This window comes from Colletotrichum fructicola, assembly GCF_000319635.2.
Source record: "Colletotrichum fructicola Nara gc5 chromosome Unknown KSG_Nara_v1_contig01, whole genome shotgun sequence".
Taxonomy (NCBI): domain Eukaryota; kingdom Fungi; phylum Ascomycota; class Sordariomycetes; order Glomerellales; family Glomerellaceae; genus Colletotrichum; species Colletotrichum fructicola.
In genome coordinates this window covers 9145479-9170803 of record NW_027094051.1, presented here as the reverse complement: position 1 = coordinate 9170803, position 25325 = coordinate 9145479, and the positions used below count along the sequence as shown (strand labels likewise).

Sequence of the window (25325 nt, the reverse complement as noted above, 5' to 3'; positions counted from 1 at the left end):
TCACATTCCACCTGAGTCTCTATCTTAATCTTTGCAACTTAATAATCTTGGAGAGCGATCGACAATTCTTTGACCAAATCTATCATTCTACCGGCCGATATCAACACCTGGTCACATCCGCATTTCGTTGTGGTTAAGAACCATGGCTACTGCGCGCCCCGCCGATGGTATGGCGGAGAACGAGCGGCCGGCGGGTCGATCTTCGCGTCCGCCTCACTCCCGCTACTCTCTCGTCAGCTTTCCCGGCCTCCCCAGTGACAATCGACCCCCTTCCGTCCACATCTCTGCGGATGAGTACAAGGCCATAACAGACCTTGTCGAGCTCGCCAAAAAGTTCCTTGATCAACAAGGTGGCGATGTCACGACGTCGTCGACCCAAGAAGGCTCCCTTGACGCCTCAAAGGCCCCGAAGCAGGATGGGCCTCTCGACCCCTTCGGCGCCAACTTCGACGCGCGAGAGTGGGCCAAGTCATTCTACCGCTTCCGTTCCGACAGCTGCGAAGTTCGCAAGGCGGGAGTGGCATTCCGCAAGCTCACTATCTCAGGCTACGGAGCTGACACAGCATACCAGCAAACAGTAGGCAACGCCTGGTGGCTCACGGCCGTGGCGGCTATGCGTGGTCTGTTGCGCATGAAGCGCCAGCAAGTGCGCATCCTACATAATCTCGAAGGGGTGTTGAACGACGGTGAGATGCTGTGTGTGTTGGGTCCGCCGGGCAGCGGGTGTTCGACCTTCTTGCGGACAATTGCAGGAGATACGCAAGGCACACAAGTTGCAGAGACCGCCCACCTTAACTACCGCGGCGTGAGTGCCGATGAGATGAAGCGCTATTTCAAGGGCGACGCCATCTACACTGCCGAGGAGGATGTTCATTTCCCGGCGCTATCGGTAGCGGACACGCTGTTCTTCGCGGCGCGGGCGAGGGCGCCCAAGACTCGGCCCGGGGGACTCACCGCTGATGAGTACGCACGGAGGGTGCGCGACGTGACCATGGCCATGCTTGGTATCCAGCACACGATGGAGACACCCGTCGGTGGTACTGACGGTGACACGGTGCGTGGCGTGTCGGGTGGCGAACGCAAACGCGTGAGCATCGCGGAGGCGGCGTTAAGCTTTGCGCCGATTCAGTGCTGGGATAACAGCACTCGCGGGCTCGACAGCGCCGCGACTGTCGACCTTTGCAAGACACTGCGCATCCAAAGCGACATCATGGGCATGGCGAGCGCAGTGGCCATCTATCAGGCCCCACAGATGGCCTACGAGTTGTTTGACAAGGTCCTGGTCCTCTATGATGGACGCCAGATCTACTTTGGCAAGACAACGGAAGCCAAACGATATTTCCAGCGGCTGGGCTTCGTTTGTCCCCGGAACCAGACCACGCCAGACTTTCTGACCTCCATGACCAGCCCAGCTGAGCGTGAAGGCATCGTCAAGCCCGGGCACGAGGCAAAGGTCCCGCATACCCCTGACGAGTTCGCTGAAGCGTGGCGAACGAGCAGTCACCGGCACCACGTTAGCGAGGAAGTAGACGCCTACGATGCATCCTTTTCTTTGAGCGGCTCACGCACCCACTATGCCGACTTCTTGGCGAGCAAGAAAAGCGATCAATCGGGGCTGCAGCGGTGGAAGTCACCTTACACCGTCTCATACCCGCGGCAGGTCATGCTGTGCCTTTGGCGCGCCCTCGCGCTGCTCAAGGCGGCGCCACAGATGACGGTGATGATGCTCGTCATTAATCTATTCCAGACTCTCATCGTGGCCAGCATTTTCTTCCGGTTGCCAGACACTGCCGAGTCCATGAAGTCGCGCAGCACCCTCATGTTCACCGCCGCGCTGGTCAACGCCTTTGGATGCGTGCTTGAGGTTGCGGCCTTGTACGCCAAGCGCGACATCGTCGAGAAACATGTGCGCTATGCGCTGTATCACGCCTCGGCTGAGGCTATTGCGGACTTGGTCATGAGCTTACCCTACAAACTGCTGAACGCCATCACGGTCAATACCCTCTTCTACTGGATGTGCAACCTGCGCACGGATGCCTGGTCCTTTTTATTCTTCGTCCTTGTTCAGTTCGCCATGACTCTTGCCGTGAGCTTGCTTTTCCGACTGGTCGCTTCTGTCACCAAGAGCCACACGGCAGCCATGGCCCCATCGACGATAGTCCTGCTCACGCTGTCGCTGTACACGGGTTTTGCGGTTCCGCCGATGTATTACAAGTCTTACACAGCGTGGATCGCCAAGGTCAGCCCCGTGGCGTATGGGTTTGAGGCCCTCATGATCAACGAATTCGGCCACGGACGGAAATTCCCTTGCAAACTCTTTGTTCCGTCTGGCCCAGGCTATGAAAATGCAGGAGCGATGCCGCAAACCCGTGTGTGTGCCGCACAAGGAGGTGTCGCAGGTGCCAATTCCATTGATGGGAGCGCGTACATTACCAATGCGTTCGGGTACTCGGATAGCCACCGTTGGCGGAACGTCGGCCTCATTTTTGTATTTTCGGCCGCTTACTTTTTGCTGCACCTTCTAGCCACGGAGCTCGTTAGCAGCAAGAAGAGCAAACAGGAGATGCTTGTCTTCCCAAGGGGGAAGATCCCAATTGGGCGCACAAAAGATGTGGAGGATCACATCACCAGGGGAAAGACGGAGGCGCCGAGCACCAGTACGAGCATTCCTATGGCATCCCTGCCGGTCTCACCTGTTGCACCCGTCATTGTCAAAAGAGGATTTGCTGGCATGTATCCGTACACTGATGGGGGCTCTCCAACCACGAGGGCTAGGAGGTTGCACTATTCGGACACGGCCAGCACAATCACAAATTCTCCGGTTAAAGCCTGGAATATGTCGCCGCGGCAACGTGACAGATTCGGGGACCATACTGCTGGCGGTAACGAAAGCGGTGGGTTGTCTATCGATCGCCAGACAGCCATCTTCCACTGGAGCAACGTCTGCTACGAAATCAAGGTCAAGAAGAATGAGACGAAACGCATCCTCGACTGTGTGGACGGGTGGTGCGAGCCGGGGACGCTCACTGCGCTTATGGGCGTCTCGGGCGCCGGCAAGACCACCCTCCTCGACGCCCTCGCCTCTCGCCTATCTATTGGCGTGGTGACGGGCGAGATGCTGGTCGACGGGGCCCCCCGCGACGCCTCCTTCCAGCAGAAGACGGGCTACGTCAAACAGCAAGATCAACACTTAGTTACATCAACGGTGCGTGAGGCACTTACCTTCAGCGCTGTCCTCCGCCAGCCTTCTCGATTTTCCCACAAGGAAAAGATCGCGTACGTCGATAAAGTCATTGAGATTCTGGGCATGGGCGAATATGCAGATGCAGTAGTCGGCGTGCCTGGAGAGGGTTTGAATGTGGAACAACGGAAGAAACTAACAATCGGCGTTGAGCTGGCTGCTCGTCCCGCACTACTTCTTTTTTTGGATGAGCCCACCTCGGGATTGGATTCGCAGACGAGCTTGTCCATCTGCACTCTGCTGGAGACGTTGAGGGACAATGGGCAGGCTATCCTGTGCACAATCCATCAACCGTCAGCAGTTGTAAGTATTCTCCACTCCACCTCGGCACAGATCGGTCGAACGGTTACTTGTATCCGTACACTGCTAATACAATGCGTAATTAAACATTAGCTCTTCGAGCGGTTTGACAGACTACTTCTTCTTGCTCGTGGCGGACGGACCGTCTACTTTGGCCAGATTGGACGCAACGCCAAAGTCTTGCTTGACTATTTTGTCCGCAATGGCGGACCACAACCAAAGAAGGGACAGAATCCGGCTGAGTACATCCTCGACCAAGTTCACGCCAGTGAGGGTGGAAATAAGGGCGTGGATTGGCCAAGCGCATGGCGGAAGAGCACTGAGTATGGCAAAGTCAAGGCCCACCTGACCCGACTCAAAGAGAAAGGAAATGGCTCGTACCACCACTCAACACAACAGCAGCAACAGGAGGATCCCCCTTTCGCCGCTCCTTTGGCGGTCCAGTTCTCCGAGGTTACTAAGCGTTTGTCGCGACATTACTGGCGCAACCCAAGTTACATCTATTCGAAGATACTATTGACTTTCGGCGCGGCCCTCTTCATTGGACTCTCTCTGCTCAACTTGCCCAACACCCAGGTGGGAATCACGATCCAGACCATCGCCATCTTCATGTTCCTCACGACACACCTCAACCTAATTCAGCAGAGCGTACCCGTGTTCATGACGCAACGCACGCTCTATGAAGGCCGCGAGCAACTCTCACGCACGTACTCGTGGTCCGCATTCATGGGAGCTCAAATAGTTGTCGAGATGGCCTATAACGCGGTCATGGCCCCTCCGGCGTTCCTGGCATGGTACTACCTCGTTGGACTGAACCGCAATGCGGCAGAGACACACGAGACCGCCGCACGTGGCGGGCTGGCGTTTCTGTTCATGCTCGTCTTCTTCCTGCAGGCCAGCACATTTGGGCACATGATTGGAGCGGCCTTCAACCTCGCCGACCAAGCCGCCGGTATCGGGAATCTGTTGTTTGTTATGATGTTTATCTTCAACGGCATTCTCGCCACGCCTCCAAAGTTCTGGGTTTGGGTGTATCGCGTCAACCCATTCACCTATCTTGTTGAGGGGCTTTTAGGCACAGGTCTCGCCAATGCGGCCATCCACTGCGAGAACAATGAGTTTCTACACATCAACCCGCCGCCGGGGCAGAACTGCGGCCAGTACCTGCAACCCTTTGCTTCCCAGACGGGCGGATATCTTGCCGATCCGGCCGCTGCTGAGAATTGCAGTTTCTGCACAACGAGCAATACAAATCAGGTGCTGGCTGGGGTGCAAGTGGAGTTCAGCAACCGCTGGCGAGACTTGGGTATTTTGTTCGCATTTGTGTTCTTCAATGCCATCGCTGCTTTGGGTTTCTACTGGCTCCGTGTCCCCAAGCCCAAGAAAGACAAAGGTGGCAACTCACCAACGTCCACATCACCACCGGGCCAAAATGGTAGCAGCCCAAATCATACTGCAGATTGGAACCATCTTGAGGTGACGGAGAGGCAAAGGAGTTTCGGCAATGGGTCATCCAGACATCCCTCAAGGAAGTCTAGGAACTTGGCGGGCAACTCCTTCCAGGCGTCACGAGCCAGCGCGCTTAGATCACTTCGGTCATCCATCATGGGTGGCAGTCAAGTGCTCCGGGACAATGCGAAGAGATACTGGGATGACGACGGATATGATACTGACGACACTCGCATGATTGACCCTGCAGTAGAGGAAGCTTTGGATACTTTGAATGCGGGTGAAGAATGGGAGCAGGATGTACCCGTGGAGTTCATTATGCAAAAGCCAGCCGCAAAACCTCAGTATTGGATCTAACACCAGTCAATCGACATACTTAGTTTAAACCAGCCATAATGAAATAGTTAAGCGGTGATCTCAAAATTGACATCTGGTGCTCAACACAACCCGTGCCAATTATGATGGCTATTAAAAGCTCTCTAGTAACTCCGACTAAAGTTCATCACTACGTTAGGACTACAGACTGCAACATCTGGAGAGATTATGAGTGTCTCTAAATAGTTTCATCGAAGTCACGCCATACTTGTTCAATAGTATTGTCATGTTGCCGCTAAATGACGGTTTCTCTCGACATCGATCGCAGTTCTGTGACCCTATCACGCCGGTTTGGGTGTCGCTATAAGATTTGAGTTTTGAACACAGCACATATTTTCATGAGTACCTCAATTGTTTGTGAAAGAATAACCGTTCTTCCAGAGTACACCCAGCCATGGGTAGCTCAGCCTCAGATCTGCTTGTGTGGAGATGAATATTCCCGAAGTACAAACAAAGTCGATTGAAAAGGTCTGGCAAGTACCTAGATACTGTCTGTCACTCGTGACATCTACAGGTCCTCCTTCAACAAGCACTCAATCACGTTCCCCAAGCCACAACAAATCCAAACCTTAGCAATAATTAAGCCAGCTGCCTCAACAACATTGTTCAATTCATTCAAAGTTCTCTGACAACCATTTGGACTAACGGTAAGGACAAACCCTCCGATGAGCCCCATGGCCTGGAATTCACCATAATTTTTTAGCAAAGGGGGCGGTGCGTTGGGCAACATGGTGTCGCCGCATGTTGGGTGCATCATGTACTCGCCAATGAGCAGCCGCGACTTTCCGGGCGTCATGGCATTCTTGATGTGCGTGAACATGGTGATCAAGTCTTCGTTATGCCAGTCCACAATGACCGACCGGAACCAGTATACATCGGCGCCTTTGACAGGGTTCTCGTTGAAGAAGTCGTGCGTGGTGAGCTTGACGGCACCGGTTGCCAAGGCCCGCGGGTCCGTCTTTTGCCAGTGGGCAGTGGCGTGCTCGATCATGCCGGGCTGATCCTGGACGATGCCGACAAAATCGTTCTGGCGGTCGGGAAAGTTAGTTCGCAGGGCTTGAATCGAGCTGCCGAGCCCTCCGCCGACGTCAACGACCACGGCACCATTTCGGAGAATGTCTTCCCAGGGGTACCCCCGCACGTCTGTCAGCCCGTGCAAGTACTCCCCCAGCGATGCGAGCCATAAGTTGAAGCAGTCACGCCACTCGGGATGCGCGTTCAAGAACTCAAACTGGCCCATGCCCTTGCCGATGGTCTTGGAGAAAGCCGAATCTCTAGGGGCATAGCTGGCGCAGAGAACTGGGTCCTTGAGAAGACTTGGAAGCACGTCGGCTGTAGGGAAGAGAAAGGAGGCGTAGTGCACCGAGTTGGCGAGCCGCTCATCGGTCGCCAGGGCGGTCGATGCCTCGTCGTTGGCGAAGACGCCGAGGGCTGTCTCGGAGAAGATATGGTGCGCGCACAACATCCTCATCACGAGTCCCAGCTTGTTCGTATCGACGATTCCCGTCTTCGAGGCGAGGGTGTCGAGGTGCATGGGCCCGCTGTCCGCCAGCAACTGGGGTATATCCCATTCGACAGCCATATGCAGTGCGCGCGACACGAAATAGCTATGAGCCAGGTGACCGAGACGCCATTGTGGCGTGAGAACAGCCGCCTCGAGTGAGCCTGCGGCGGCGATGATGCATTTGCGGGCCTCCTCTGTCTTTGGTCCTCTCGGGATGCGCACGTCGGCTTTGATGTCGGCCATGGGCTTGCGAGATGGAGAGTAGGAAAGTTCGGTGATGAGGTCATTCACCGAGGTGGTTAGTAAGTCCAGAAGGGACCGGAGCTTGGTGATCTGTTGTTCTGCCGTAGCCATGTTAATTGAGGAGTGCGAATATTTTCTTCTCACTTGTCAACGGTCTCAGGACTTTGTGCATCACTTTTCTTTACTTCGTTCATCATCTATTTGACTGTTTCCTGGGGCTCCGAAAGCCTGTCCTCTTTGGTGTTATTCCCAATCCATTCCTATGAAAGTTCGGCCTCATCAATAAAATTTGGTGATTGTCCTGGCGGAGATGAGCGTAGGTCCAGTCCATCGTGTTCGGGCTCGAAGGTAGTACAGTGAAGATGGTGTTGATATCCTCCGCTGGCGACATGATCGGAAGACTCGGGGTCGAGTGATGTAAGTGCAGTTCGCTTTGAAAATGTGGGTATCGAAGAGGGTTTGTGATAGTAGAGGCGAGGAACTTCTTGGTGTTTCGTGTTCGTGCTGAGAGCCACTACGATGGACATGGTCAAGGGGCCGTTAGACTTCTTATTAGGAGTTCCCCACCCCGAACTGACTTTATGACGAAGTCTTGTCAACAAGGTTAGGGCCCGTGAACCTTTCACCTGTACAATCAGTTCCCAAACCTTGATTTTCCCACCAGTTCGCTCAACAGAACTCTTCAATCTGCATGAAACGTGTATTTAGACTTCGAGTCCAGCCCTGCCAGGCCATGCTCTCAGCGCGACTCAAATGCCCATTTTGTCATTAGTCCCGTTTCACATGTCAAGAACAGGCTGGTCCCCATTTACATACGTACCTGATCAGTCCGGCTGCCCGGATCGCGTGCGTACTCGCATTCCAGAAATCACTTAGCCATTTCGATCATTTCTTTGATTATTTTTGTTTTTTTTCTCTTCATCCTGATTTCTTACTATATTTTGTATATCAATATTGGCCTTCCTTGCGCCTGTTACTTCGTCGGTGACGGTCTGATGTATTAATGCGAGTCCGAAAAGGGTAACCTCTTGCGACATTCGGCATGCAGGACATGCACTCCTAGAAAGATTGACTCAGGCGAACACCACAAAGAGACCTATGATCACGTTAGGTTCCGAAAGCAAAGAGCTGGATATCAAAATGGAAACAGGCAACATCAGCGCGAATACCAGCCAAGCAGACAGCCAGGATACGACAATTGACACACGCAACCTCGCCATGAAAAATCACGACTTAACCACCCTCCATCACGCTAGCGGCGCCTCAAAGAGAAATATCTACAACGAAATTGAATTTTCCGCCTCTGCTGAAGGAGAACCGCTAATTTCCTCATGGCTCCCCACCCTCCACAGCACTCTGTCTTCCCTCTTACGCTGGACGGGCGCCTACCCGGCCTACATCCAGGACGCTCATCTCGCTTTCGTACGTGAGGCTGTGGCCCCCCGCCTCAAGCAGCCACCCACCACGGCTGATAGGCTGCACTATATTCTGACGCACAATCACTCGCCCTACGAAGCAAGCCTCGCCTTTGCGTCTCACCAACCGCCCAAGGTGCGGTTTACAGTGCAACCGTTGGTGGACCCTAGCACTTTAGGCGGGGATCCCCTGGGGCAGAAAGGACTGCGAGAGAAGTTGGAGAATTTGGCGTCTTCTTGCGGCGCAGACCGCACCTGGTTGGATGCCTTTGTTGATTCTGTCTTTCTCACTGCCGAGGAGGAGGCGGGCTTGGTCGATAAAACGGCCAATGGTAGCCCCGCAGGTGCTCTACCGCGACAGATCTGCTATGCCGGGTTTGACTTCGAATCCGAAGAGAACGATGGAAAAGCGGCCATCGGCATGAAAGCGTACCTATTTCCGCAACTCAAAGCGCTTGCAACCGGCCGAAGCCTGGTGAGCATCACCGAGTCTATCGTTGCACGACTTGCAGAGGGTAACGAGGGTTTTTTGGCCGCCTGGGCATTGCTGAGAACGTTCCTCGATTCCTACGGCGAGGAAAACATCAACATATACTTCCTCGCCATTGACTGCCTCCCTTATGAGATGGAACCTCGTTTCAAGATATACGCGCACACACATGCCAACTCACTCGCCTCAGCCCGCCAGATCTTCACCTTGGGTGGCCGCCTGGCTCATTCCACAGATTTCCTACCGCAAGTCTGGCCACTGCTGATGGACATGGAGGACGTTCCCCAAGCCAGCATGGACGACCTGGAAAAGCCACTAAACGACCCAGACAGCAAGTATTGCGGGCTCTGCTTCGCATTTGAGATGATGCAGGGCAAGAATGTCCCGCAAGTCAAAATGTACGTCCCGATGTGGCAGTACGCGCGCGATAAGGCTGGAGTCGTTGAGAGGTATGATCGCATACTCCAAAATCAGGGGATGATGATGGGTGATTACGACTTGAAAGCAGCTGTCAAAGATGCCTTGTAAGTATCATCCTTGCCCCAAAAGGATTTACTGGGCTTCCGAATGCTTATCCATACTAACTCATTCCTCTTCGTTTCCATCGAAAAAGCAAGCATGACACAGAGATCGGTCTACATACTATGGCATCGGTTTCCTCATCTCAGAAGGGTGTAGGGTTAAGCACCTACTTTGGGCCAAGGCTTTGGGCGTGAGCTTTGTTGATTGGGTGATATGTTCCACTACGATAGGCTGTATTTTAGGTTACATGTTTGGTTATGGAATGAGGTCGGGAAATATTATCAATCTTATTTTTCTTGACAGTATACTGTAGCTCACGCGCACTTCCCTTTATCCAAATACTTCTTGACCGCATTGTCCGCCTGAACCAGGTTGTCCACATGCAGTAGAACATGGTTGTCTGGCCTGATAATAATTCCCTTCCCCTCTTTGATTTCCGGGACCACTTCAAACCAACTTTCGGGCAGACCAAGGCTTGCCACATCAATTGCCCAGTGGCAGGACGCGAACGCTGGATTCGCGAAGTGCAGCACGGTGAATCGATCGTAGGGCACAAGGTCGAAAAGGGATAACCCATCGTTGATGGTCCCGTGCGGCAGCCTTGCTCCAGGACATGCTCGTGGCACGTATACCGTTGGATTTTCAAGAAGAGACAGCGTCCGAGACGGATCGTCGTAGATGAATCCGAGCTGGAGAGCTAGAGAGTCGAAATGTCTGCTCGCCTCTGTGACTGCCTCAACTGCCGTAGCCGAAACGGCGGGCCGTTGGAGGAATCCATCCATGGTGAGATCTGGCGCCTGCGCCCTCGCTTCTTTGTACTGGAGGGCAAGGCCCACCAGTATGGTACTGACGGAGTAGAAGGCGGCCTCGCTAGCCTTGGAGTACTCGATATTTGCCAGTGCAACGGGTCGACGCTCACGGGTGAAGCTGGCGAGAAGGCTCGGGGTGCCTTTCCCCTGGATTGTGGCAGCAAGTTTCCACACCAGGTTGTGTGCATCGGCGATGCCTGTGTTGAGACCGAGACCACCCTGAGGCGGCAAGCTGTGGGCAGCATCTCCCAAAAGAAACACACGGAGCGTTGCATCGCTGTACGAGGATGCCACCCGTGGAGCAGTCTCCCAAATAGTACGAAGGACCTCCGAGTACTGCAGACCTGGAAGGCAGGCCTCAATTGGTGGTGCCTTGGGTTGTCCACCAGTTGACGCGGGGTCCATGACAGGAACGACGTGGACGAATGAGGAATCGACATTGTGTGCGATGAACTCGCTGGGATGCTCGGGGTGGAAGCAAAAGTAGAGCATGGCCTCGCGACCCGGCGGAAGCGCAGAGCGCAGGCTGCCTTTACAGACAATTGACTGGTAAGCATGGCCTGTTCCCAAGGATTCAAACTCAATGCCGGCCGTCTTATCCCGCACGGTCGAATTGGCGCCATCGGCACCAATGACGAAATCGGCCTCGATGCTGAGTGTTTTCATGTCGCGATCCTGTCCCTTGGGACTGCACGAAACGATGCAGCCAGTCCCCTCCACATCCGTAATGTCGACTGCATCCACCTGCCAGCCCCTCCTGACTTGAACGAGGCCGGTCTCCACTACCGCCTTCTCGAGGAGGCGTTCTAGCTCTGGCTGTGGCCAATTCACCAAAGGCTCGGGTGTCAGAGTGCGCACCTTGTCATCTTGGCGTTCGTAGGGGAAGCAGCCAATCTCGGCATCGGCCAGGCTATAAACAAGACGCACCAGTCCGGCATCTTCGGCTGTCGCTGCATGTTTTCGGATATAAGCAACATCTAAGCCTGCCTGGCGGAATATTTCTAGCGTCATGGGATTGATCGTATGTGCTTTGGGGTGGTCAGAAACGCCTAGGCGCCTCTCCAAGACGATGGACTCGATCTTCTGGCGGGCAAGGAGATAGGCCGTGAACAAGCCAACCGGACCTCCACCTGCAATGACGACACGAGTCTTTTCCATTTTCTGCATGGTCTTTGGTGGTTGATTGCGGCTGGGGTTCACGTATATGTGGCAATATGCTTGGGGTATCGTAGGGAAGAGATAGGGAAGAGATTGTTCAGGTGGTGATAATGGCTTGCTGTTATTGGGAAATAGATGAAGAATGAGAGAAATGGCGCGACCAGCGGCGACATTATCACTTCCCCCACCTTCGTTGTCCACGGGTTTTAATTAGGTTTATCTGAGGTAAGTCTTGCTTCATGCAAATATCGCCAAAGAACGAACCGCACGGGACCAGCCGCATGACAAAGTTCTTACTACTCCACAGACACGATTTCTTTTATCTGCCCGGACAATACTCCAAATCCTGCCAGTCGGGTCCCCGTTGATCGATTTTCTTCACCACCGCACGCACGGATGAACTCTAGCTTATGAGAGTCGAGTCCGGCTCTACACTAGGTGTTTAAAGACTTGCGCATTGCTCCCGATGAGTCCTCCACGTCTTTTATGGGAAGTAGGTTTCCATACAGCGCTTACACTAAAGCTGCGGCCATTTGTAGCCCTAGCAGACTTCCTTCGACCTTTCCGCCCATGATAATCTGACCGATATGAAAGCACTGCTCATCGCTGACATACTAATTGATTTTCTCGTGATTCAATACCTGCTTCTCATCTACTCCAAATGCCAGAGGCCCGTCATCGATCACGGTAGCTCGGCGCACATCACGAGCAGTCATGTCGATGTTGTAGGGGTTCGCGCGATGCATGGATTTCCTACCGGTTGTCACATCTCAGTAAAATGCATGGGATAGATTGTTTGTAGAGTTGAAAGCAGGAACTCATATTGATGAGGGAAAAGAAATGAATAAAATGCTCACCGATTATCCCACCACACCATATCACCACCATCTAACCACTCCATGCTAAAGACATACTAGTACAGGTCAGCGGCCTTACGCATAGACCCTCAGGACAGTTTTATGGGCGTTCTCTTCAGGGTTACCTTTGGCTGTGTACAGTGATCAATGAGCTCCCAAATCAGCTTCTGGCTCTGCTCAAAGCTGCGGCCCAGTACCAGCTTGGCGTGCGCGGCCAGATAGAGTGTCTTTTTCCCGTCCGGCCCAATTTGGACAAGACGGTGGTATGCCGACTTCTCGGCCGCTCGCTCGTTGTCCAGAGGTTGTGCAAAGGCCTGTGGGGAGGCCAAACGGCGAGAGTGCCACAGGTCATGCTCGACAATCAGATCCTCCAACTCATCCTTCTTGGATCGGGGCAGATCAGCATAAGCTCGTGCCGTATCAGCGAAATGAGTCCACGAGCCGCCTTTGGCGGGATTGCCATGGGATAGTAACAGTGAGTACTTTGATCTCTGTTGGTGGAAAGAAGAGTCCTGTGCGTTGTGTGAGTACTACTTACCATGATACGATCTTATGTTATGATGTTGGAACTGACCGTATGCCACAAAGCATTGCCTAAGCTGTGATCCCATCGTCTCTGGCTGGGCTGTACAGTGGTGCCGTCGAGGTTGATACTGCAAGTAATCCAATCAGTGTCGTGTAAACTCCCAAATCAGGTACGAAGCCTTGCATACTTGCTAACGTCCCACAGTAGTGGATCACCTATGCGGTCGTTCTCTATACCATAGAAGAAAGGGTTGATCTCAAGCTCTTGGCCTAGTTTCTGTGCGAATTCTATGTGTCCTTTGTTGTCCAGGCCAGTTTTGCGGAAAATCAAGACGCCGTATTTGTCTTGAATCTTCTTAAGCTATTGATATTCAGCTTATTAGAAAGGCCTAGTTGCGTTACTCGCCAAACCTCAATCGTGTGTGCTCACTTTTTCAATATCGTTGGCGGGAAGCGGGAGTGACCAGTCAATTCCGTCGATTTGAGCGCCGAAGGATGACTGCTCGTCTCGCAGGACCGGAGTGATGATGATGTGCCCCTCGTGAATCTGCTGGTGGTTCCCGCCGCGATCCCCGATCCTTTGCTGCTCATTAGGCGGAAACGTGTTTTCGTACCTCCGCGGAAGACTTTGGATCATCGTAACAGCGGACATGGTGGAACTTGATTAGCTCGATAATGCGTATCTCGCGACGTGGAATTATCAGATGGATCGAGTATCAGCAACAGAACTCCGGTGAATATATCACCACAGTCGAGACCCCATCCAGCGGCTTCACTGCCGACCGGACCGATCCTCCGCTGGCCGACCGAGCCGATAGGCTTTTGCCCTTCCTCAGACAGAAACACACAAAATTCGTATGCTGCGGCGACTGATCTTCAGGCCTCCCGAACCTGCCTTACCTCATTTCCGTGAACAGCGCAGCAGCTTGACAAACCACCCTCCTACAATGACGTCTCAAGATAAGATTCTCACCACGGCTGGACCGTACCAGTTCTTGGCGGCCTTTGAGTCGGCGGCTCCCAAGACAGTGGCTGTGTTTCGCAATCTGCTACCATACGGGCAACAACTCATTCACGTACGTTGGAGCGGCGAAGCGGTTTGGGTGCCGCTGGGTGAACAGGACTTCAGCCTGGGATTCGAAAACCACACCAGCCACCCTGGAGCAGGACAAATTCTCTTCTACCCCGGAGGCTACTCTGAAACGGAATTGCTCTTCTGCTACGGCGGCGTATCATTTGCGAGCAAGATGGGCTCCCTTTCTGCAAATCATTTCCTGACTATCATTGAGGGTGCCGAAAACCTCAGAGCGTTAGGAGAGCTGGTCCTTTGGAAAGGAGCACAGGATATCTTGTTCTAGCTGGCAGATGACGAGAGGTTCGTTCAATATTCGTCCCCGTGGCACCTTGGGAGCTAACGTTCGCTAGGATCAGCGCATTCAGGCGGAAAAGCCAGACAATTCAAAAGGCTTCTAAGTTGTGACCGCTTAAGTGTGCTACTCACGACAGAGAAGTCCCTGTGTTCTCACACCCGGTGGATGTGGGGTTTCCAAAGTATGCATAGATACGGCTGAAACTGGCTGCACGAAGCTCAATTGCATCAGATGAACACAAAAAGTTCAATAATGAAAGGTTTACATCCGCACGCGTCCTGATATCCAATGGGATCGCAATCAAATAATCATACGTACGCATTGTTTGAGCAAAATGGGCGGGAGTGGATTGAGGATCAGGATGAAATTCCAATCACGACTATGGATACCTACCCAGGCTAGACATCCCTGCTAGTTCCAGTACAGAGTATTTCATTCGTAGTTGTTATCTTCAAAGTGGAGGTTATTCAGGTATTCTCCGACCCAGCCCCACATATGCAGTGAAAGATGTGACGTGAATGATAAGACCTCTCGGTTCCATCGGCCAGCGGGCCGCTCGGGTTGATACCGACCGACCCACCACCTCCACGGAGCTGTACCTCATTATCTTACAGATAGCCCAGCTGAACTCGGTTTGATGACCAAGTTTATCTATCATATTCAGTAACTACTTTTCGAGATACAAGATCACAAGCATTGCTACCTCGTCCTACATACAAACCATCGCGATGGGCCTGATGTTGAAGCCAGGGGCTTACGGACCCTTACCAACCTTTTTTACTGACGACCAAGAAATCGACTACGAGTCGTACAAGAAGCATTTACTCAGTTAGCTATTGCTCCCTCTCCTAACATAACGTGATTCATATTAATAAGACATTGTGCAAGACCTCGCCAAAAGGGGAATCAGTGAGTGACCCAAGTTTCCTGCAGAACATTGATTATCTTGTGAAACACCTCCACTGACTTGTCCAGACCCCGTGTGCGCGGGATCGTTGGGTGAAGCAGTACATTTGGTACGCAAATTCAATCTGAACCATTTTCCATGTGCGGGATCTTGCCTTAACCATCAAGAGTCATAGTCACCAGAGGAACGCGTTGCTCTCATTGACTTCATTAGACGCACACTTGACAATGCTGGCATGACGGACATGCCCATTGTGGCAGGTGTGGGTGGCTCTAGCACCAGAGAGACTATCAGACTCGCACATGCAGCCGCCAATGCCGGGGCGTAAGTCTTCAGCAACGATTTACTTTGCACCTTAATCCATGGCTAAGTTTGCAACCCACAGAGATGCAGGGCTGGTCATTCTCCCAGCCTACTACGCTGCTAGCCTGGGCACCGACCAAGAACAAATCATTCAGTATTACGTTGATATATGTAAAGAGTCACCGGTCAGTGACTCCGCTGCCCTCATAGTAAATGGATATAGCTCAAATCCCCAGATTCCCCTGTTCCTGTACAACTTTCCGGCAAACTCGGCAGGTTTGGACATGTCATCGGCGATCATCGAGGCGGTGATACGTCAAGCGCCTAACTTGTGCGGTGTCAAACTCACGTAAGTGAAAAATATGATGGGACACGTCTGTGTTCTCTCGTGACCTCTGGTAGACTGACCTTTTGGGATAGTTGTGGTGGCAGCGTCGCAAAACTGATTCGCCTATCATCCTTCATCAATAGCGAGCCGTCAGTCAATTTATGCCGACCGTATCCCTTCCTGCTTTTGGACGGGCTCATCTCTGATTTGACGCCATGGATGAAGTGCGGCGGCCATGGAACCGTCAGCGGCATCCCCAACTTCGCTCCTGCTGCCTCCATGCGGCTGTGGGCACTTCTCAACAAGCCTGGTCTTACAGACGATGAGAAGCGGGAAGCAGAGAGAATCCAGTCCATCCTATCCAATGCCGACGTGGCGGCTGTGCCTGCAGGTGTAAGGGGTATGAGTAAGTAGTGGTTGGCATTTATCAGAAAGATGGGGATGATGTAACTTTGGCTAACACTATGCTCACGCAGAGTATGTCTTGCACAAACTCCACGGATATGGAATGGATCCCAGACGCCCACTACTGAGATTGGGAGAAGCGGAGGGGGAACATTTAATGTCGCAATTCAAAGAAATGATCGAGCTGGAGGGAGAATACTCTGAAACGGCGTAGTTTTCAGATGTAGAGATGGAATGTTACAGCACAAAAGCTTAGTAACATAACGTAACAGTTCCAAAAAAGTCTCTTGAATCCGAGCCAAAGACGTGCAGGAAACCTAATTTTTCACAGGACATGTGATAGAACGTCGCAAAGGAACTCAGTGACTTGAAGCTTTTTTGTTGACGATTAAGTCCCAGTTACATAATGCTTCATGTTTGCCCTCGGTCCAGACTCTGCGTGCTATTGTATATTGGGGACGTTGATAAAAAGAGAAGGACTTTGTGGTAGTTTCAGGTTGAATAATGGGTTTATGATACATTAAAGAATACTAAGAGTGAGCATATGCTCACTTGCTCATGAATTCAAGACAAACATGTAGTGTTTTGATAGCTGCCATACCTTTTCGTCTAGGCCCGCCTTCTTCTCTGATTTGGGTTCAGGGATCAGCCAGTCAATCCACCTTACAAAACGTATCTGAAGTACGGCGAGTACTCGCCCATTTCGGCCAGTTGCTTCTCTGTGTATTTCCCCTCTAGTTCCTCTGGGGGTATGCGGTCTTTCTGAAGGTTGGCGCGGCGAAGTAGGTACCAGTTGGTGATGCAGGCACCATAACCACCTACAGCGACGAGTACAATGATGGTGATGAAGCCGGAGCGGTATGTGGGGGCCTCATGGCTGACAAAGATGTTGACACCAATACAACCGCCAGCAAGCTGGCCCCAGGTTGACATCCAGCCCATGGCTGCGGCACGCTTGGCCGGGTTGCGCACATTGGTGCCGAGCCAGGAGCCGACTGCCGGGCCCTGCATGTTGTAGCCGGCGATGACAAGAAACAGAGCAAAGTAGCTTAGCCCGGAAAGGTTTGAATAATGCAAAGAGGGCCACAAGATGACGATGCCGATCGTGCCCACCGTGTAGCTGATGATCAACGACCGGGCCCTGCATTGATACCGATCGGAATAGAAAGCAATGGCGACGACACAGAAGAAGGCGAAGACGTAGGGCGGGGAGGTCATAGCTTGGGCCTGGATGGCGGAGTATCCGAGACTCTTCACCATCTTTCACGAGAGAATTTTAGCAGAGAACTTCCATCAATGGGCTTTTCGGGGTACATACCGTTGCCAGAGTGTAGTTGACCGAGTATGTGGGCACGGAGCCACCAAAGGCGAGAAGAGAAGCGACAAGGTAGGTCTTCCAATCCTTGACGGCCTCAAAGAAGACACTCCAGCGGAATGTCAAGTCGGGAGGCACGGGACCATCGCGATACTTGACACGCAACTTGAGGTACTTCATCTCATCTGCGCTAAACCATCGGGAGCTCCATTTCTCTGGGAAGTCTACACATAGTAGGAGACCAAGGCTACCGATAATGACGGTGATGCAACCTAGAGACAGACTCGGTCAGCAATGAATTCCCATCCAAATGGCCAGCTGGCATTGATAATGCATACCCTCAATGATGAAAAGCCACTGCCACTGTCTCAGGCCGTGATGATCCTGAAGTGGACCAACAGCGTATGCTAGTAGGCCACCAAAAGCACCAGATAGCAAAGTTGCCGAGTACCACCATGCGCAACGGGACTGCAGCTCGTTGGGCAGATACCAGCAGCTGATCGTGTAGAAGCAACCTTGATACATTCCGGCCTCGAACAGTCCAAGCAACACACGGCAGATGACAAAGTCGTGGTAGCTCTTGACCCAGGCACCGCCTAGAGTAACACACCCCCAGCAGATGACGAGCGATGACAGCCAGATTCGGGGACCAATGCGACGCAGCATCATGCTATCGTCCATTGCAAAGGTCAGCAACGCTGGAGGGAAACCACAAAACGAGACACCATTAGTAGGGTAGGAAGATGACTCACTTGGATGGAGCTTCAAACATGGCATACATGATGATGAACCACGTCAAGGCCAGGTTGAATTGGGTATTGGTCATGTTGGTGTCTTCCATGAAGGTGTAGATCTTGACATTGCCAGCGTTGGACCGATCAATCGAGTTCAGCAGGTAGTACATGAACAGGAAGGGCAGGATGCGGGCATCGAGGCGCAGGATCATGCTCCGATGCGCCTTGGGATCGGCCGTAAAGTGGTCTTTGAGGCGCAGATACTCGACATACTCGGCGGCGTGCACAGCGTCGGTCATAAAGGGGGCTTGAACCTCAATGGTGCTGCCCACCTGCATTTCGACATTCTTGCTGTCGTCCATTGGGCTTTTAGACGCGTCTTTGGGCGCCTCGCCGGACGAGATGGAAGCTGGTGGCATGATAAAAGCTGGCTATTGTCCCTCGATGAGGGCTTGGAACGCCTGTGTTAGTCTGGGCTGTCGTGAACCGTCCCCGTGGTTCAAGTACTTCGGGCTGCCGTACGAACATTGTGTCGCTATCGCCGTTATCAACGTCGGCTCTGTCGGCACTGGCCCGATGACCAGCGATAAGAACCTTGATACCATTAGCGCTGTTCATGGCATCCTTCTCGAGAAATAAGACACCCCCGGCAGCCGGGTCCTGGGTAATGAAAGCGGCCAGGAAATCATGGATCACAGTCGGTTGCGTGCCGATTTTAACGACGAGCTCGCGGTCGATGAGGCGATTGCGGCCGACACCGACTGGGGCGCCGGCGGACCACCCTCGGCAAAGATCTATCGGACCTCGAAAGGCACGTACAGCATGCTGCTATCTTTATCGTGTTTCCTACTCGTCTATCTTCTGCTGTATGATCCGCTGACCATCCTATCTGGCGCAGCTTGTGCCCAATGCCGCGGTCGCAAGCAGAAGTGCTCGAGGCCTGGCGGTGGCAGCAGTGCCGGCGCCTCGGCATCGGCACCGGAGGACCAAGCCCGGCAACCCTGTCGGCGATGCGCCCACTCGGGTGTTCAATGCTCCTTCACCGCCGCTACCAATGAGCAAGGGTTCAATGACGTGGATGCCGCTAGCCGAAGCGCCCGCAAAGTTGATCGGCTCCAAAAGCAAGTCAATGAGCAGGCCAGCCGCATCAGCCAGCTGGAAGCGACCGTGAGCAACCTCAGTGCTGCCGTCGCTGTCGTCTCCCGAGTGAACAGAACTCCAGATTCGGGTCTCGATGATCTGCACGTCGCAAACCCGCCGGGCCCATCGCCGCAGGGCACGAAAAGATGGCACGATAGAGCCAGCGTGACAGCGACATCCCCCCTTTCCAAGCGACCAAAGATCCGCAATGATGAGATATTCGCCAGCGGGCCCGCGTTGTTCCAAAATCCTAGTCCGGGGCGCCGAAGCGATGCTCACGGCTCTGTGGACTTCAGCACTCCCATGTCTATGCTCCGCCACTTGCGCCACGACATCCACGACATGAGCGTGGAGAACGAAGCCTTGGATCCGATAATCTGTGGCGTCATGACGATGGAGCAAGCCCAAGAAACCTTCGATACCTTCTTCGATCACTGTCACAAATGGGCACCGGTGCTATGCCCACAAACCCAGACCTCTGCGGCCATCATCAGGCGGTCCTGCCCGGCGCTATTCATATCCGTCTGTTGTATCGGATACCGCTTCACCAGTACGTCTACAACCGAGACGCAACGTCGTTACATGGCTCTCATCTCACTCTTGGACCACTCCCTAAGCCGTCTTCTCTTGAAACCAAACTTGGCCGATGTAAATCTGGATCACATTCGCGCAATACTGCTGTATATACAATGGATGCCCGTCGACAATATTGGCAATTCTAGTAGATCTATCAGGTACAACGCCATCTCAGCATGGAGCATGCTGGGTCTGGCCATTCGGTATGCCCTTTTCCTCGGATTACACCAAGATGCAGTGCTCCCTTTCAAGTCAGACAACAACGAACTCCCGACACTGGAAGATGTCGGTCGGCTACGTGTGTGGATAAATCTGCTTACCTGCGATGCCGCCTTGACGCTTTCAAGCGGCCTCCCGGCGACGTTAAACCCGGATCCGGTGGTGGCCGTTGCTGGCCGCTTCAGGTCAAACGACAATCCCGATGACACAAGGAGCTCAGCGACATGCGAACTTGTGTCTATTCTTAAACGAGCCACACGACGAAGCGGAAGCCCCAATGCGCGCTCATTGGATGCCGACTGCTTGCGACAGGTCAATCTGGAGTTAGACACGTGGGAGACGGACTGGAATCCCATCATCGGCGACCAAATCCAGCACTACCAGATGCCGTTTACGACTCTGCGATCCTATCGTCTTTCTATCAACAGCGCATGTCTATCGCCACTCATTCGGCCGTCGGGAGGCCAGGGCCAGATATCCATCTACGTGCTCCAGGCGCTGGAGGTCAGTCTGCACACGGCGGCCTTGACTATTTTCGCACTCGCAGAGCAATCTAGAGACCGGTCTTGGAGACATTATAAAAGTATCGATTCATTGCCTAGGGGCAGATACACTCCCGACATTGAGGCAATCAACCGCATCAAATACTCGGTGGACTCAACGTGGATCTCCTACAGCTTCGCGACTATGTTCCTCGTCTTATGCTACAAGAATGGAATCATCGATGAAAACTTGAAGATCTTGGCCTTATGCTATTCCACCGCGGACGTGGTAACCTTTCCTCGGCGACAAGCGCCCTCCTCGCTTCTCTTCCGGTTGGTGTCATTGGCGATGCAGATATTTGACGTCGCAAGTACAAACCTCCTGGCACATCTTGCCTTAGATCAGAAATTGCTCCTCTCAGGTGTTTTTGCCGTCGTCCTGGGAGATTTGGACACGGATGACGGAATTCCATCCGAGATGCCAGCCATGGCGTCATATTCGGATCGGGAGGTGGAAGCCCTCTTCAATTCAATGGTGAATGGCATGGATTTGGGCTGGTACGCTGGCTGATTCCGGCCAATGAATTGTGTAGCCTACGAAGTAATTGCAGAGTTTTCAACAGTAAGCAATGCGACCTAAACTATGTTTGCTCAATGATTCACGCCGATTTTGGTTGTTTCCTTCCAGGGTAGAACGATAGAATGAAAGCTTTACATAATAGGTGAGAAGCCGATGCTTGGTCCATCTCAGAGCATGTATTTACTAACAAAAACATCAAATTAGAGGCCGAAAAGCCACTTGAAGTACCAGGCATGTCAGCTCGTTGTGTTTGGTGCCCGGAAACTGCGTCCGGATGGTTCGGGGTCTTTTTCTTTTTACCTTGCGAAAGACGCGTCAGCGCACAGAAAAGGGACTACTGACGATAGGTTCGTTCCATGACCCGAAGTACATAGCCCTATGTCATCGATCCTTCGCTCATCACTGATTTGTCTTTCTCTCCATATTATTTCTCCATTATCTGCCAGGGCTTCATGGTTCTAATTCAGCAGGCGCGGTCCCTTTGCTTAAAGATTGTACGGGTGACGCCGTTCCATTTCTGTTTCCAACGAAACTGTGCTTCAATCTCGTTCTCGGCTTATGTTATGCGTTTCCAAGATCTCTTAGCAATTGGTACCGCGATTGATGTTTCTCGGAGTGTTTCCATATCTCTACACATAACCTGCTAGCTGACACCGAGACATCCACGTCAATTACCCTGCCGACCGTCGCCCGAGTCACCCCATATCCGTTACACCGCCACCGCCATGTGCACTGCGTAGCGGGCAAATGAACCTATCGTCTGTGAAACCCCAGTTCATCCATCAACTCTCCGGAATGCCTGTCAAAGTCACATTTCCCTTTTGAGTTAGACACTTACGAGACTATTTTTGGTGAGGCACCTACTAGATTGTTTCTGGTTAGGTAGTTACGAGATCTCGGCTGTTAGCCAATCATGTGTTGTTGCTCGAAGTAGCTTGGCCAGTCCTAGCTAGACAGCGCAGCGATGGCGGAAGGGCTCAACGCTTACCTGCCTGCCTGCTTACTCTCGGGCTCCTAAGCCTCGTGGCTTCGTTGCTTCGCAATCTCGCATCTGAAAGGGCGGTTGCGAAGGAGCGAATCATGGAACGCGGGAGTCGAAATTGAGCCTCGTGGCACGTGCTGCAGAAGGATCTCGTACGTGTCTAACCCTTTTCAGAACGAGGTCAGTGACAGTTAGGGAATGGAATTCTCGGATTCAATGGTGATGCTACAGAGAGTGAGAAGAATGTAAATGTATTTATACAGCAAGGGCGCTCTGTAATGATCGATTCGGACCTTCCACCACTTGTGCAATCCAATACACCTACGACTGTCCTTCCTTTTACCATTATTATTTTCCTAAAAGATTGTTCAACTCGCAGCCAAGATGTCAAACACCTGCCCTCTTCTAAGCAATGCCAACTGCACTGTGGAGACATGTCCCCTCAGCTGCGCTCAAGTTGAATACCTTCCAACACTTGCTGGCAATGCCGTCTATGCCGCCATCTTTGGTCTGCTCCTTGTTGCTCAGATCGGGCTTGGCATTCGATACACGACTTGGGGGTTCATGGTCGGCATGGTCTGCGGCCTTATTCTTGAGGTTGTCGGTTACGCAGGTAGAATCATGCTTCACGATAACCCGTTCGATTTCAACAATTTCATTATGTAAGCTTTGTTTTCCCCTGATCCTACGAACAGCGTTGCTGACAGTCTCTATAGCTATCTGGTCCCTCTGACAATCGCTCCCGCTTTCCTTGCTGGCGCCCTCTACCTCTGCCTCTCCCGCATAATCATCGTCCACGGCCAGCAGATTTCCCGCTTCAGCCCGCGCACCTACGCAATAACATTTATGACTAGCGATTTTATTTCGCTTGTTTTACAAGGTGCCGGTGGTGGAATTGCAGCCACGGCTGACGATCACTCTGGGAGTGAGACAGGCAGGGCCATCATGGTCGCGGGAGTTGTGTTTCAAGTCGTCTCGCTGCTCACCTTCATGCTGCTGTGGCTTGAATTCGTGATCCGGCTCCGCAAGACGGGCGAGGAAGTTAAGGATGCACGCTTCATTGACTTGAGGCGCACAAAGAAGTTTGTCTGGTTCCAATACGCACTGGGCGTAGCTGTTGTCCTCGTTTTCATCCGCTCGGTATATCGTGTTGCGGAACTCCAGCAAGGCTTTGACGGACCCATTGCCAACGACGAAGTGTCATTTATGATCTTGGAGGGGCCGATGATCATCCTGGCAGTTCTTGCAATGACGATTTTGAGCCCGGGTATTGCGTTTGGTGGCAAGTGGAACAGTGCGACTTGGTCGATCAAGCAGTCCAGAGGTGCTGCTTTTACCGCGAGCGGCTCGTCTATGGAAGACATACAGAAGCATCCCGCTTGATACCGTTTAGCTATAAGGGAATGTGTGATGGTAGGGTCTAGATCTTGATTTCCTTGTCATTTTCTTTGAGCCTTTGTAGATCGATAGACTAGATTGTATTCAGAGAGGAGTCTTAGCAATGGAACTCAAGAAGTGATTGATCAATTACTCGGCTTTGCCTTGACCCCGACAGAGACTGGCATGTATTCCCTGGCTTATAGCTTGATGTACTCCGTGATTGTCTGAAACTCCCCTAGCAGGCCCCACGGCTTCGTCTGGAACATTGCTTCAAGCGTGCCTGGATAAGTCGGGCTAGGCACGATGCTTTGATCAAACTTTCGAAAGTCAAAAGGCAGCTCGCATACATTGTAGATCCGCGACTCGTCATCAGGCAGGGGCAAGCCATGGAGTCTGGAAGTCTCGTCTGGCAATCCGTGTCGGTCTAGATGTTCTTCTTCCAGCTCGATCACTCGTTTGGCTGTGAGGTATGCGTGATGGGCGTTCCATAAACCTTCTCGTCGAGGTGCCAGCTTCAACAATTCCAAAGCTCGTCTTCGCACTGCGGCATGACGGCATTTCAGCGCAGCGTAGAACAGGGGCCCTAACAGTTGCACGTCAAAAGATAGGAGTTGCGGTGTTGCCATCTCCTGCTTTGGCTTGATTACTTGTTCCGCATAATGTATAAGTTCTTCGAAGTCGGCTTGGTAAGAATCCGTGGCCGTTTCTTGAGATGTGGTGCAGACTCGCGTCCAGATGTAAATGGCCTTGTAGTTTACTAAGAGTATGTTGACTGCGTTCTGATTGACGGGTTTGCCGGTAGTCTGAATCCGCTGCAGCAAGTCCTCTAGTCGCTGGTGCCACGCGTCTAGCCTTGTTTGAAGTTTCGCCTGTTCAATAAGGTCGTCGACGCCAATCTGAAATGCATCCGCTTTGGGACCGGTTGCGCGAACAAAACGGATGCAGGTGTCTGATATATCGAACAGTCGCCGTCTGGCACTATCAAGGTCTTTATGAGGAGACTCTCCTTCATCCGAATGTGCGTATATCGCTGGGGTTACCCTCCCAGCAAGACAACACAGTACGCTAAGACGCGAGAACATTGGAACAATATAGTCTTCGATGTCGTTGAGATCCTGAGCCAAGAACCCTGCGGTGGAGTCTTGGGATCCTTCACGGTTGGGGCGGAGAGGCGCCAGAATGCTGAAACCACTATGAATGTGAATCATGGAAGATTCGGCATTGCCCCTGAGAAACTCAATGCACGTGAATAGAAGACAGCAAACCAAAGGAACCAAGATAGAGTTGGGGTGAGTCTCAATCCGCGCTGACAAAGACTTAATTGCGAAACTCCATTCTTTCCGAGCCTCGGGGTTGGCATTGACGAAGCCTGCCGGATGCTGCAAAGATGATTCGACGTCACGATAGATGAGACTGATGGCGGATACCGCGTGTCGAATCGAAGGTTCGGAATGTGATAGTTGCAAGACAAGCTTGCTCCAGAACTCGGAGTCGAATTGTCCATCTAAAGTTGAGGCAAGATTCTGTGAGAAGAAATCGAGGCCGCTGTTACTTGCGACGAATACTGGTTGACTTTTCGTAGGGGGCAAATAGACCGTGATGACGTTACGGCGTGGCGGTGCTGCACGTGTTGTTCTATAGTCGCATTTTCGATTTCCAATAGCGCAACGTCGGCAAATTGGTTTTCCTTCATCGCATTTGACTCGGCGGGCTTTG

The 25325-nt window shown here is 52.5% G+C and overlaps 10 protein-coding genes across 10 annotated transcripts; 6 read left to right on the top strand and 4 right to left on the bottom strand.

The window, feature by feature from the left end:
- Positions 1 to 142: 142 nt before the first annotated feature.
- ZRA1-5 (ZEB2-regulated ABC transporter 1) lies at positions 143 to 5347 on the top strand (the record flags this gene model as incomplete). The annotated part of the gene is made up of 2 exons (XM_032027977.1): positions 143 to 3544; positions 3635 to 5347. The coding sequence occupies 2 exons, from the start codon at positions 143 to 145 to the stop codon at positions 5345 to 5347; spliced, it is 5115 nt and encodes a 1704-aa protein (XP_031875698.1).
- Positions 5348 to 5944: 597 nt separating this feature from the next.
- gedA (O-methyltransferase gedA) lies at positions 5945 to 7223 on the bottom strand (the record flags this gene model as incomplete). The annotated part of the gene is made up of 2 exons (XM_032027978.1): positions 5945 to 5953; positions 6012 to 7223. The coding sequence occupies 2 exons, from the start codon at positions 7221 to 7223 to the stop codon at positions 5945 to 5947; spliced, it is 1221 nt and encodes a 406-aa protein (XP_031875699.1).
- A 1029-nt stretch (positions 7224 to 8252) lies between these two features.
- Positions 8253 to 9733, top strand: tdiB-1 (Indole prenyltransferase tdiB; the record flags this gene model as incomplete). The annotated part of the gene is made up of 2 exons (XM_032027979.2): positions 8253 to 9541; positions 9631 to 9733. The coding sequence occupies 2 exons, from the start codon at positions 8253 to 8255 to the stop codon at positions 9731 to 9733; spliced, it is 1392 nt and encodes a 463-aa protein (XP_031875703.2).
- A 120-nt stretch (positions 9734 to 9853) lies between these two features.
- apdD-1 (FAD-dependent monooxygenase apdD) lies at positions 9854 to 11506 on the bottom strand (the record flags this gene model as incomplete). The annotated part of the gene is made up of 2 exons (XM_066151002.1): positions 10023 to 10050; positions 10113 to 11506. 2 exons carry the CDS (start codon positions 11504 to 11506, stop codon positions 10023 to 10025), a joined length of 1422 nt encoding a protein of 473 aa, XP_066009999.1.
- A 614-nt stretch (positions 11507 to 12120) lies between these two features.
- On the bottom strand, positions 12121 to 13540 carry tfdA-2 (Alpha-ketoglutarate-dependent 2,4-dichlorophenoxyacetate dioxygenase; the record flags this gene model as incomplete). Its single annotated transcript, XM_032027982.1, has 6 exons — positions 12121 to 12259; positions 12364 to 12419; positions 12489 to 12875; positions 12938 to 13016; positions 13077 to 13249; positions 13319 to 13540. 6 exons carry the CDS (start codon positions 13538 to 13540, stop codon positions 12121 to 12123), a joined length of 1056 nt encoding a protein of 351 aa, XP_031875688.1.
- Positions 13541 to 13835: 295 nt separating this feature from the next.
- CGGC5_v002633 (uncharacterized protein) lies at positions 13836 to 14368 on the top strand (the record flags this gene model as incomplete). The annotated part of the gene is made up of 3 exons (XM_032027983.2): positions 13836 to 14210; positions 14247 to 14263; positions 14314 to 14368. The coding sequence occupies 3 exons, from the start codon at positions 13836 to 13838 to the stop codon at positions 14366 to 14368; spliced, it is 447 nt and encodes a 148-aa protein (XP_031875687.2).
- Positions 14369 to 14986: 618 nt separating this feature from the next.
- Positions 14987 to 16415, top strand: gaaC-0 (L-threo-3-deoxy-hexylosonate aldolase; the record flags this gene model as incomplete). The annotated part of the gene is made up of 8 exons (XM_032027984.2): positions 14987 to 15086; positions 15147 to 15167; positions 15234 to 15274; positions 15341 to 15489; positions 15551 to 15653; positions 15705 to 15817; positions 15889 to 16202; positions 16273 to 16415. The coding sequence occupies 8 exons, from the start codon at positions 14987 to 14989 to the stop codon at positions 16413 to 16415; spliced, it is 984 nt and encodes a 327-aa protein (XP_031875690.2).
- Positions 16416 to 16864: 449 nt separating this feature from the next.
- prlL-16 (MFS transporter prlL) lies at positions 16865 to 18669 on the bottom strand (the record flags this gene model as incomplete). Its single annotated transcript, XM_032027985.1, has 4 exons — positions 16865 to 17461; positions 17520 to 17788; positions 17855 to 18186; positions 18269 to 18669. 4 exons carry the CDS (start codon positions 18667 to 18669, stop codon positions 16865 to 16867), a joined length of 1599 nt encoding a protein of 532 aa, XP_031875689.1.
- Positions 18670 to 18937: 268 nt separating this feature from the next.
- prtT-3 (Transcriptional activator of proteases prtT) lies at positions 18938 to 21238 on the top strand (the record flags this gene model as incomplete). The annotated part of the gene is made up of 1 exon (XM_066151001.1): positions 18938 to 21238. One exon carries the CDS (start codon positions 18938 to 18940, stop codon positions 21236 to 21238), a length of 2301 nt encoding a protein of 766 aa, XP_066009998.1.
- A 1375-nt stretch (positions 21239 to 22613) lies between these two features.
- Positions 22614 to 23612, top strand: RSB1-2 (Sphingoid long-chain base transporter RSB1; the record flags this gene model as incomplete). Its single annotated transcript, XM_032027987.1, has 2 exons — positions 22614 to 22891; positions 22946 to 23612. The coding sequence occupies 2 exons, from the start codon at positions 22614 to 22616 to the stop codon at positions 23610 to 23612; spliced, it is 945 nt and encodes a 314-aa protein (XP_031875691.1).
- Between the last annotated feature and the right edge of the window lie 1713 nt (positions 23613 to 25325).